The following is a 13,923-nucleotide window of genomic DNA, read 5'->3' on the forward strand; positions in this document are numbered from 1 at the left end:
TATTATCGTTAATTTTAATTCAAGGAGACTAAGCTGCCATTTCCATCCGAACCTACCTATTTGCATGCTTGTAAAAACCATTAATATTAATTTCGATCATTTCGTGGAACGAAATTCGTACACAAAAACAGAAATAATTTTTCTGTTTTTAATTTTTTCAAATTCGTCGCGTTGAAATTCTTCTTCTTACACGAAGGTAACAAAATTCTCGCAACGGAAGTTGGCGACACAGTCCAACACATTTCCGGCTGAATTCCCGCAGAAAACCGCTCCCTCTGGCCACCCCTGTCATATCGTTGGAAAATTCTCGAAGGGGTGAAACCGATCTTAAATTGGCCAGAGAGGGGGTTGGGAACCGATCTCTGCGGAAATCGTCGCCCTCTCCCTCCTCGCAATTCTGATAGGCTGGCTGCTATCGGGACACGTAACCTTACAGAACCGCTCGTTTCCATGGATCGTTACTTTGTGTCCAACCGGACATGAAATATTACCACTCTCGGCCTGTTGTACCGTGGAAGAGTCGGCCTCTCTGCTGTGTGGGTATTAACCGGTGCTACGTATGTTCAAAGGCTTGAAAAATTTTTAATCGGCCTCTGGTCGAAAAAAAAGAGGAAAAAATCTTTCCAACGAGGTTTCAAACAATTCTATCCCAAGCGTGCCCACGCGAGAAAATAGAAAAGGGGAGGGGATATTATGTCTTGCGTTTTCGGGAATTAATTTTTATTCGATTTTCTTTCGCGAAGGGAAAGAAATTTTAATGTCGGAATGAAAAGATATATGTATATTTTATCACTAAAAATCTTGTAGCTCTTATATCATTTACCACTCTTCTTAATAACATTGCTCGAAATTGCTTTTATCTCGGATCGGTCAATATCCTTTTGAACGAGTTATGGGAAATTAATTTTCGTTCAAATGTTTTTACCCTTTCGCGAACTCGTATCGATAAATCATCGTGATATAGAGATATTATCGATCCAACGATTGCCCTATCCTTGGAAAAATTCAGTTTATCGTGAATTCCAATTTGCGATATCGAAGAGATTTGCTAAAAAAAGAAATTGTATTAAGCTTATTTCTCAATTAAAGAAACGCAATTTTAACGAACGAGATTAAACAAAGTATAGAATAACAAAGTATAAAAAAATAATAAAATAAATAATAAAGATAAAAAATAATTACACAAGAAGAATCATTTAACTGATTTCAATTTTAATTTTAATTTCCCAGATATATTTGTCCAAAACAAAAAATAATTATCTCTGTGGAAATCTCGGAAAATTATTTTTCTATCGAATGTGTGGAAATTTGGATCGCAAAGTTAACGTTATCGTTAATATTTTTATAATAATCACGTATTTATAAATTTCGTTTCGCACAATTACAATGGATAATAAACATTGAATGCACAAGTATCGAGATATAATTAAAGAACGTATATATCGGTTAAAATTATATGGACTGGAAAGTTTCAATTAGCATCTATTGTCTTTACAGCTTGTTAACCTACTCTACATCCTTTACGATCCTTGAAATTTTTAACAGGGATGAACACAATTCTGGAGGCGTTATAATGACGTAGCTTTTTATTTCACACAATTTAAAACATTACAGTTGTTCCGCAATTGTACAATCGAAACATTATGTTGCACTTTGGCGAATTTAAAAGTTCATTTTTCGATAATTTTAATTAAAAATTAATACTTTTCGTAAAAGAATGTTCCAAAAAAAATACTTTTACATTGTATTTACTCTAACATTTATTTATCAATTAATTAAGTTCCAGTTTACATTCAAATTTCGTACGACTTAGCGGATACAATTAGAAAAATTTGATATTATGAAAATGAATTTAATAAAAAATTATTAGCTTCGTTGGAAAATAAATTTTATAACATATTTTTCAATTTAAAAGTTTATTAATCCTTTTTTTAATTGATAGAAATCTGGTACAAATTTTGAAAGCTATTTAAAGTATCCAAAATATCGACAATTTTGAAATGTTCGTCTCTTCAACAATTTTATTTTGATCGATTCGTATATGAAATTAAATAATATTTTTTTTATAGCCAACCTTTTCCAATAAGGCAAACAATTAATATTATCTTTTCAAATTCGAAAAATGTATTTTGCTCGGGTAAAGAGTGTTTATATTCTCCTTATGCAAGATCAGATACAAGAACAATATTTCTCTGACTCATAATAGCTATCGTTTGACATAATGTGTTCGCATTTATTTCTGAGAGAACTATCCTTCGCAGAAATATTATCAGACGATGATAATAAGAAAAGAAAACGTTCTTATTCTGTTCACAAGCACAAGAACAGTTCAAAGAAGATAGATTCTGTTAAATCTTTTGAGAGATACTTTGAGAACTAGATGTGGAAAATTGTATATTTAATTCAAGTATGATGTACATACTATTATCGATATTTATTCGTACAATTATTTTAAATAAAATGATAGAAAAAGTAATTTGTCTCTTTTTTCAAAATTCATCTTTGAATAGTTTTAACATTTTCTTCAAATTAAGTAATCATTAAAGACAAAGTATAAAACATTCTTTTTGTTTCTCGATTTCAATTTCTCAGAATTGTTATAAACAAATAAAAAGAAAATCAATAAATATCGAATCTTATTACAAATTTTTTACTTCCTCTAAATTAAAATAAATTTTCTTCCGAGCAGATCATAATGAATTCATAATAAGCAATTCCCAGTTTTATTCAGGCTTTTCTTTTGTCTTCCTCTCCAGTTTGCTCTCGACATTTGAGTGAAATTTTATTAATATAAATTTTAAATGCATTACCACGTAAATACAATATTACAAACAAAAAATTATTATAACTACTAAATAACATTTCAACATTTCATTTTTCAATACAACATAATCCCTTCCACAAAATTCTCAAAAATTTCCACAAACGGCGTTTAATAAAACCAACTTTACACGATCGAGAGCGGACGCCAATCACCAACGCGTAAAATTTTAACGTTTCAGGATATATAATAAATTGTATATATTTATATAAATATAAAAACCACAATAAATTCTCTCGCGCATCGCCAAATACGTTGAACCATCACAGAATCCATCTCTCTTCCCCTGCTTAGAGCAGGGCAGCAACTTTCCAGGTTGATCTTTATTTACGCCCCCTCCCCCCTGGCGAAAAAATATGGAATGTTACGTCCCGGTTGGCCTCATAACTCAAATCCTCGCGGGCGCGAGAATTCACGGGGCGTGTTGTGAAGAAAAATCACGGCCGCCCTCGCAAGTTAACCGAACAGAAGAAGAACGTGGACGCGCGCGTATAAAGCACCGCGATTTTTCACTCACCGTGAAAATTATTGTACAATTTGTAACGGGGAGAGTGGGGAGGGGTTTGTTCCCTGTGCTATATTATTATGTATCAACCGATCCATCAGTCTCGTTTAAAAAAAAAAAAGGAAAAATCGTGTAACTTTTATCATCAACTTTGAGAATATTCGTCAATTCGTTTTAAACAAAATGAGAATATTGTAATAATAAGTCTTAATTGTAATTCGAGGGATAATTCATCGATACAGATAATGATAATCTCGGAAAGAAATAAATAGATGAAGAAGAAAAAACGATGGAGAAATAGAAGAAGAAGATCCAAAATCGCCAATTCAACGGAAAGCATAAGCGCCATAAATCGTGGCGTCGTTCGCTAATGTTGTCGATTAAAATCTCGCATTTTCTCGGAGGAGAAAGGAAACTTTCGAAATAATTCTCTGGCACGTGATAAAGAAATGACGGGGACGGGCGAGCAAAATCTTGAAAATCACCTCGAACGCGTCAGCGATTCCTTTCCACGTCTTTTCGTTCTTCGTTCATAAGGTTACTACTCCTCCTCCTGATCCTTTTCACGAGATAAAGGCCCTCTTCGATCCCCGCGAGGCCATAAATCTCGCACCGTGCGCGAACCAAGTCGCGTGTACGAGTTCCTCAACCTTCTATCCGGGGAGTTAAACCTCTCCATTAATCGAGCCTACACGAACATTTTGTTTGGCAAAACGGGACGACGGACGTCATAATTTCTCGCAATGCAACTTTCGATCGAAAGCTCGACGGATTCGAAAGTTTCGAAATGGATGGGGAAAAGATCGAAGAAAGTGTCGATGGGGTACGATAAAATCACTGTTTCGTTTTCACTGCTGTGCTGATATAGTGATTATTCTTTTGATAAAATATGAATTATAGAAATAATAATACTGTGATTTACATTCCGACAAATAAAGTAGATTTCAGGTAATAAAAAACTTTTAACGAGATAAATTAACATAAAGCGTTTATGTTAATTGAGAAATTGCTTATATACAGGGTGTTTGTAAAATTATGATGTAATATAAAAGAAAGAATTTCTAACTTTGAAATAAATCTAAAACAGAATGTTTTCCATATTTCGAAAATTTTTTCGATATTCTGTAAATAATAATTTCTACAAAAGTATTCATTCTTTTTATATATAAATATATTCTTTTCCCCCTAATAGTTTGAAAAATCGTTCGAAAAAAATGGTTTTTAATTAATTTTAAAACGATCTGATTTTCTGCTCTACATATAGTCAAGGAAAAAAAAAATTTGTCTGCCGTTCATTTCCTGTTTACTAATGCCGCATTTATGAAATGCGTCTTATGAAATATGATCGTGTTAATGAAAATGGGTCGATTGCACCCTATTGTTTCGTCCAGTGGAACGGCGCATTCACTGAGAACGGACTTCATTCTGCGGTAAAATTATCGGCGTGAAAATGGTTCGATTCCGATAATGGCATTTTTTTCTTCCTTCTTCTTTCTTTCTTTTTCTTTTCTCTCTCTCTCTCTCTCTCTCTTCTCAGAGAAATGCAGGAACCATGGCATCATTCGTATGCCATCATTAACATCTTCTATATTTCTCACTTCTCATAGTGTGAAAGAAAAAAAAAATATATCAAATTTCCATTCCATTCCACGATAATTACGCCCGAATATAAAATTAGAAAAATTCGTCGAAATAGAAAATAACTGCTGCGTTTCGTTGATCGAAATTAAAAAATTTGCAAATTTTGAAAGATTTGAAAGAAAAATAGAAGAAGATATTAAGGAAAAAGATTGAATGTGATGCGCTGGATCCATATTTGTCTGAAAGTGATATTGGAACTTTTAAAATACAGTCAAAATTAAAAAAAAAAAAAAAAGAAAAAGAAGGAGTAAATGAATTTACAAAAGAACAAGGCGTATTTTTCTTAACCTAGGAAGAAGTATCGTCGATTTGCAAAATCTAGAGACATCTTCTCGAACAATCTCTCGAAACTCTCGAAAGCAAGCTTTTCCTCTTTAACCAGATTTACATATTCAATTCGCATTCGTGAATCCAATTACCGAGCACGTCCTCTCGAAACAATGAACGGCAAATGTTTCGTTGTATCTTGTTTGTACTGCCGGAAAAAAAGACCAAGTGTGTCCATTATGAAAAGAACGCAAAGAGAAATATTTATTTTTCCTTCGTATATTTGCAAATAAACGGTTATTCTTTCTTTTCCATTACCTCGTGATCCATTGTGTGCTCTCTGTTTACATGAATTTATATAAATTTATTATTTGAAAGTTAAAAAGTTTTGTTATACTGCCGTATAACGTAAAATGTAAATAATAACATCAAATCACAATTTATTCTTATTGTTGGAAAATAATTATTCGAACGAGTATTTTCTTTTTTTATTGTAAAAATATATATATATAATAACAGAGGATCTGTTAATTATACAAGAGATAGTTCAAGAAAGAATAACATTTTTCCATTCCAGGCTTCATTTTCATAAAAATCAAAAATTTGTAAATAAATTTTCTATTGTCAATAAATCGCTCTAAAAATAAATATATTTTTTTATTCAAGTTTTTCTTTTAAAAAAAGTAATCAATAATTTAATCAAGTCATTCGAGGAATATTTAAATCTTTAAATCTTCTCAAAAAAGTTAATTTCGAATTTATTTCCGCATACAATAACATCCCAATGATCCATTTCTATTCGATCAATTTTCAAACTCGATTTCCTCGAGAAAGTAATACTCGATACAGAGTAATCTTTATATACATCGAGAAAAAAAGATATTTATCAGAAACAATCAAATTTTTCCACGAGTCGAGGCGTGGAAAATTTCGAAATTTACCGACTTCTCCTTTCCATTCCAATATTTCACATATCGCGACACGAATATGCGTGCGACTGGCTCTCCCAATGCCAGATCGTTCCACATTGTGATTGCGAACGTGGATGCTAACGATAACGTTTGTAGCGTGCCAAATGCGACGACGTATCGGTGATACGCGGAATTTTCCCTCGCGGGAATGGAATTCTCGCGATTCGAATTGCTTCCGAAAGGGCTTGAGATGCAAAGATGTCATAATCGAAGATACATCGCTTCGTTCTAATTTTCGAATTAAATATCGTGATGATATTATAATATACATTGGACTCGAATATTCTGCGCTAAATTATTTATTTGTTCTTGTTATTCGTATTTATATATACACATATATTTCGTTTTTCTTTCGAAGGGTTCCTTTTTTTCTCTTCTTTACAAATTTGAATTTATCCATGTTGCGAGATTGAAAAGGGAATTTTGGATGCATACGTGTGTGTATTTTCAGAAACGAGGGAGGAAATTCGTTGACGCCGAGAGTTGGCCGAGAGTTTAGTGTAGATTGGGTCTAGATTGAGATTTGGAATGAGTTGAGAGGAAGAGGCAGTTTGTGAGAATTTAGCGGCATTTCTGAGTAAAACTTGAAAACGCAATTTTAAGGAAAAATGGTTTTAAAGTGAATTTTTTTTTACCTTTGAAATTTACCATTCTTCTTCTTCTTCTTCTTTCTGCGTCGGTTTATCGAAATTTAAATAAAGTATAATTAACGAGATTTTTGAAAAAAGGAAACATAATAGAGAGTAAATTCTTTAACCCTTTGATAGTAAATAAAATTACGAAAAACGGGGCAATTTAAAAAATAATTAAACTCTTGAAAATTCTCTATACATATTTTCAAATTTTCGTAATTAAGTAATTATTAACGAGTATTAATAACAAGAATCATAAGTCACAAAATTCACATTTATAGATTAATAATTAAGAAAAAGAATTAATTGAAAAATTAATTTTCAATTCTCGAATAACAAACAAGATTTGAAATTTACGTATGCTCGACAATTTTCTCTTTTGAGATTACGAAAATAAAAAAAATCCGATCGAGATATTGTTAAAGAAAAATTCCCCCCGTTTCTTTCTTCTTCGAATTCTTTTCTACGAAATAGTGATCGAATTTTTTTTCTTTTTTTTTTAACAAAACTTTTGCATCGAAGGAAGGCAATATTATAGAGGCGACTAGAGTTGATTCAGCAACTCCTTACTACGACTCGTCTCACAGGACATGATATCGAACAGTTTCTCTTGCAACAGGACGAACAGGAGAAAGAGAGACAAAAGTGCAAGGGGATTGAGAGAGGAACAAAGGGGCGATGGTGAGAGAGAGAGAGAGATTACGAAGTTGTATATTCGCTAAAAGTAGTCCACAACTTCACCGTGGGGTGACTCCTAAAAGCGACTGAACAGAGAGAGAGAGAGAGAGAGGTGCTCGGGGATAAATCGAAAGAAGACAAACGTTCTTCAAGACGTCGTTATTTTTTTCCTTTTCTTTTGTTTCTTTCCGTCGATAACGAAGCGATACGACGTCGATAGGACGAGGGCCAGTCGATGATAATAGGTAAAAGAAAAAAAGGTAAATTATAGCTTCTGTGATATTCGAATTTCCACGCCACATGGATTTTCAATTTTTCTTGATTATTTTTAATTCTATTCCTTTCTCCATTTTTTCCTTTTCTTTTTCTTTTCTTTTTTTTTTTTTTGATACATGTGATCATTGTTTATATTTAGGATTGACGCGATGCGTTCAAGGAGGAATTTATAATAATTTTTCGAGCGGAAGGACGAATCAATTGATCCTTTCTATGATTCACAGGTAGAATTTATCCATGCAAGCGTGCGAAAAACTCACGGATATATCTTGGAGACAATTACTCTCAGCCTTTTTAGCAAGAATGTATTTGATATTTATACTCTATAACAAGATCTATTCTAAATAACGCTCCATTATTTCGAACGTAATAACGATAGTCTACATTCTTGTTAAAAGGGGCCTATGTACTTCTGAACATGCACACTTTGAACCACGCTGACTAACATTCCGTGTTCCACGTATATTTATATATGAAACAAGCAAAAATTCTCTCTACAAAATTCTGAATCACACATTCAATTCCAAAAAAACCAAAAACCGAATACAACATCACTATGATGAAATCTAATCTTCGAAGCAAAAATTTTCGGAATCGAATCGATCCCTCTTCTCTTCTTGCATATAAAAAAAAGAAAAAAAAGAGAAAAGAAAAAAAAAATTCCGTCTTCTCTTTCGCGAATTTCGAACAAAGGGAGAACTTGGTATTCTTTTGAAAGAGTGGAAGCGTGGACCGCGGAAGGACTCGAGAAGTCGACGAGGCTAGTCGAGGGTTGCTCAAAGTGGTTGAAATTCGTGGTATGCACAAAGTTGACTGAAAAAATGATAATTGGTCAGGGCTGGTAAACGGCGGTTCTCACGAGAAACGGCTGCTAAACGACCTGCTGGATACATACAACGTGCTGGAGCGTCCGGTTGGCAATGAGTCCGAGCCCCTCGTGTTGAGCTTTGGCCTTACACTAATGCAAATAATCGACGTTGTAAGTTTTCAAACAGCCACTTAAAAACTTTCCTCTGTACAGAAAAAAAAAAAAAAAAGAAAAAAGAAAAAAAAAAGACCTTCTCTCTAACGTAACACGCACACCGCACACATGTTATACCAATAGAGGCTATCTATGAGAAAGATGTAAAACGTGTGATGAGACCCCCAAACATTTGGGTTTCGTTTTTTATCGAGGTGCGAGTTAAGTGAGTTGCAATAGACAGAACGTCCTTTTTGCATTTGCTTTCTGCTTTCGAGTAGCACGATCAGTTTTCTTGACACTCCTATCTGCATGTTTTTCTACCTTTACCGTAATTTTGTTTAATGAGTAATGATTAAGGATTATTATATACCCTGCATGAGTTTTGTAATTGAAACGAAGGTACTACTTTAGATTAACTGATTAGGTTTATTACATTTATAGGCTGTTTTTTTCTTTCTTTTTTTGGTATATTTGTGGACGATTTTTTCGAGAGGCGATTGAAGAGGCGAATGTAAAATATTGATACGCGAAAATGATTGTTTACGAGCAATTTAATTTTAATAAAGCAATTGCTTGCATGTCTTATCTAAATTTGATCGATATTTTTGCGTATCGATTTTTTTAAAAATTGTCCACGAGTATTATTACAACATATCGTAGATTTCGATTAATCTAAAACGTATGTCAAGATCAATGCTTTGAGTAATTTTCTTTGGAAAAGTATATATAATCATATTTTTAGTTTTAGAGATTTGTGTACAAACGTTTTTTTTACGATTATATGTACGATCGTACGGTTTTCGAGGTTCGAGGTAAATTTAGGTTATGTTCGGATAAAGATGGCTATCAAGGCGTGATAATCTTACGACGACAACCAAATTTTCGTTTTGAAATTTAATCGATATTAAAGAATAGATTATGTTCCATTTTGATTGAATTAATTCTAATTGAAATTTTCTAATTGAAAATAGTTGCCATAACGCAACTGCTACAATTACAATTACAATCCAGAACATAACCTAAAAATATTTCAAATCTTAATGATGCGATATATAATATTAAAAATATTATTGTACATAATAAAAATATAATCAAACGATGATCACGTATTTATAAACAAAATTACTCGAGATGTTGAAAACATATATAAGAGTTAATGAACATTTTCTTACATTATTAGTTAATGTTTTCTTTTTTGAAAAAACGTTTGGCTCTATGCATTCCATAATATCATCGTCCAAAATTTTTCAAATTGTTTCTGATCGTAGAGCAAATATAATTAAATACGAAATATATATGAGTAGGACATCTCGATAAATGTGAAAAACAAAATGAAATAAGCAAATATATTTCATATCGGGAAAAATTTAACAATTTTAAGCTTAAATCGTTTTTTGTGCATTTGATAAAAAAGATTCTATAATTTTCCATTTCCAAAAAACGATCGAATAATCTAACTAAATTACGAAATTACGAAGAGGATACGAATGCAATATTACGATCATTATAATATTAATGAATTTATACTTCTGTTTCGTAAGATGACATTTTCTTCCTTTATCTTTATCTTTTTCCCCATCTAACGTAACACTTCATTTGTTCTCATAACTCAATGAATAATCTTCTCATATTTTTGCCTTCCAGAATCGATCCTTTAAAAGTGGAAAAAATTCTTCCAAATTAAACAAAAAATCGTTAACAACACTGCTTCACACCATTAATCTCGAAGGGGTTAAAAAATCCCTTTCCATTTCCTCTAAATCCAAACAGGAGAGGATATCGCTAGAAACTAACGAGAAAAAAGAATAATAATAAAAGCACGTGGAAAGAAAGAAAAAAGGAAAAAATCGTCGCGTGTCAATGGCCAAAGATCGATGTACCCAAACGCGGCTCTCGACTCGTAATTAGAAACGTATCGCGTCCTTTTTTCCAAACGAAACCGGAGCTTCGATAAACGCGTGCACAGAGGGAAAAAAGTGAGAGAGAAAAAGAATAGGCCTGTATACGCGGCTTTCGAACATGCATCCCTCGATTTCCAATGCACGAAAGGACGAGTGACGTTAAAAAGGAACAAAGACCAATCGGTGATATTACGGATATTACGCTTGTTGTAGCGGGTGGAGAGGGAAGCGTGTGTGTATGTGTGACGAAATTGACGGAACGGAAGTGTTCATTGGCGGCACACTCGGTGGAACAACACGGGACGCACTTACGCCCTCATCAATCATCGTTTAGATGCGCCGCCAGTTTCACCGGGTTAATCCTTGTAAATTATCGAACGAAGGCCCTGTTAGTTTGCCCAATTCGATTTTCCATCGAGCTCTCGGAACGGTTGCATCCGATTAATCGAGCTGGATGTTATTGCTTCACTTTCGATTTTCTTCGTCGAACAAGTAACGGTAGAATTTTTCCCTCGCCCCTTCGAGGAATAAGGAGAAAGCAAAGGAATTCGAGGATAATAATTGTTCTCTATCCACCTGATTAACTCAACGGCGAAGATATCTTAGGAGAAAGAACAACGCTTTAGAGAATAGGGGAGAATATATAAGGATAGAGATAATGTTTCGAGCATCATTAGAAAGGACTAGCAGAAGCTTCGGGGAAATTTCGGTACAGACAGCATGGCGGAGAACTGCCGGTTTTATGTGTAATTAGAAGCTGGATTAACAGTGTCGTCTATTGTGCCCAGATTCGTCGTTCTATTTCAGGCGTGTACCATGTAATTGCTTTGTAGATTTTGCTATAACCGGCGCATGGTTATAACCCTTAAAACGCGGCCGATATCACGGAGAAAATCAATTTTCCGAGCTAATTATTGCGAGGCGCGTCTAATTGGCTCGCTTGGTGAATTTTTATCGTACTTTTCCGACTCCGTGATACGCGTATTTGAAACAAAAGAGAGAAAAATATTAAATATTTTATGTTCTGTATATATATATATACAGTAGTTATGAAAGTGTTTGAAAAATTAAATAGCATAACAGAAGAGATTCATCTTTAAAATTATTTAACATTTATTTCGCATATTGAAATAATAGTTTTATTTAAGCTTCGCTGTAATTTCTAAAGTACAATAATGTTTTATCCGAGAATTTCGTCGTTGATCGCATCGATTATTCCTGAAAATCAAGCTCTCGGTTTCGATGTTCCACCTCATCCAGTTGATGGTTCTCTAAAGTATCAAAACGTCGAGTAGTTTACGACGAGTTTAGACGTATCCGGTTAATATATTAATAGAGCAACTATATCGAAGCGCTGCAGAATTGTATACACGGACTTGGGAAACTAATAGATTAGAGAAATTAGTATATAATGCGTTATAACTATAAGTAATATAGATCAATAGCGTTGATATGATGTAATAACGAGGGGGTAAAAGTTTAATCGGATTAATAAGTATTATCAAATTTTATTGCAGAATAGCGAAAATTTGTATATTACGTATATTCTGAAATGTATTAGATCGATGACTGAAAAGATGCGTCATCCATACTTCCAAAAAACAAAATTTAAGCATTTCAGACAAATTTAATAAAAAAAGGATTTTTATTTTACACGATATACCATCCGTCATATCACGCTACAATGACAAACGCACGAAAAATTATCGGATAAAGCGTTTGAAATCCGAGTTGTATTAAAAGCGAATTACACCGAAAATAAATAACCAACTTGTTCCAAGGTTGGTGATTACAGATTAGAATCAAGTTTCGATTCCTTTCTTATTCGTTGATCGAAACGATTATTTAATAATCGCGATTACGTTTTCTGCCCGATCAACAAATTCATTCGCTCGAATATATCCTCGAAATATCCATTTCAATGATCTCGGCGACGATTATCATCACTCCAAATACTTCTAAATAAATACATCCACGCAACGTTCGCGTCGAATCGTCAAGCACCGGTAATTTCGGCACTCGATCCTCCTCCTCCCCCTCGTTCCGTGAAAACGATCCACTTTCATCCCCTCCTGGAGGGTCGTGCGCGATATTTAACGGGTGTCCACCGCGATCCAGGAAACTTTTCATTTCCGTGAACCGTGGTAACGCGGAAACGAGGCGTCCTCCTCCTTCTGGGAGGGGGAGGTGATGGAGGTCGAAAGGCAATATCGCGAATTTTCGAAGCGCACGCGTGTGCACGGGAATACAAATGGCGCGTACCGACCCCTAAATAACGTGGAACGGCTAAATATGGCCCGCGCATTGTTCCTCCTCCCCCCTCCGTTTATCGTGTCCGACAGCGTGGCCGTCGCTTTTGTTTCCTCCTCCTCCTCCTCGTGACCTTTCTCCATAGGGCCATTACAATCGCGACCGGGATTCGACTCGAGATTTTTCTTTTTTTTTTTTTTTCTTCTTTATTCCCCGACGAACGAGAAGAAAGGGAGCGCGATACACCATAAGGCTCGTTTTCCCGTTTTTTAATTGCTCCAGAAAATTATTCTCCTCCCCGAACTTCACCTTTCGATGCACGGCCGGTCGAATTGGTTTCTTTCTTTCTTTGATCTTTGCTCTTTAATCTTCGAGATTTTAAACCGGGTTTAACCGAGTTCTCTTTTTTCTTCTTCTCTCACGTAACAAATGCGATTGAATTTATTCGCGATACTATAACAAAATAACAAAAACAACTAGTTCAACTTTTATTCGAGAAGATAATTTATGATCCAACTCTTCTCTTTTGTACCGATTTGTAAAACCGATTTATAATTTCTTCTTCTTTTTTATTTATTTATAATTGCAGGGACAAAAATGAAAATCGGTTAATCAAGCGCATAAAATATACATCGAATGTTCGTAACGCGCGATAACACGCCAGTAAACGCCTTGTTGTCGAAGGAACGCGAGTTTCCCTTTCTGCGATAGGACAATACTTAGTCCGAAGATTAGCCAAGTTTCAAAGCTTCACTAGCAATACCGTCCTTCCCTATCCAACTATTCCCAGTTTCTAGGCTGCGCGCGCTTTACCGACCAGTCCCTCTCAAGCAAGAGAAACTTGCGTCGTTATTGTCGATGCCTGCGATATATATATATATGTTTTAGAACATTCCCTCAGGTTAGGTTATCCGACAATGAGCGTGGCCCACGGATAAATGCGCCGTCGTAAACCGATTCCGCTTTCCGTGTAAGAAAACGCTTAGATAATCGCGATAATTAAATCGAAGCGTATAA

The 13,923-nt window shown here is 34.4% G+C and overlaps 1 protein-coding gene and 1 long non-coding RNA gene across 5 annotated transcripts in view; one reads left to right on the forward strand and one right to left on the reverse strand.

Moving 5' to 3' along the window:
* The window catches only part of LOC108004441 (neuronal acetylcholine receptor subunit alpha-7), a 219,789-nt gene that overhangs the window by 70,778 nt on the left and 135,088 nt on the right, over window positions 1–13,923 (forward strand). For 2 of the 3 annotated variants that reach the window (XM_017067359.3, XM_017067360.3), the window contains exon 2: window positions 8,628–8,770. The exons of the other annotated variant lie outside the window; for it this stretch is intronic. In XM_017067359.3, coding sequence (XP_016922848.1) covers window positions 8,628–8,770 — 143 coding nt within the window. The remainder of the gene's footprint in view (window positions 1–8,627; window positions 8,771–13,923) is intronic. 3 annotated transcript variants of the gene reach the window in all.
* LOC133667330 (uncharacterized) overlaps window positions 1–13,923 on the reverse strand; it is a 147,516-nt gene that overhangs the window by 64,385 nt on the left and 69,208 nt on the right. The window lies entirely within an intron of this gene.

Source organism: Apis cerana, linkage group LG14, assembly GCF_029169275.1.
Source record: "Apis cerana isolate GH-2021 linkage group LG14, AcerK_1.0, whole genome shotgun sequence".
NCBI classification, from domain to species: Eukaryota; Metazoa; Arthropoda; class Insecta; order Hymenoptera; family Apidae; genus Apis; species Apis cerana.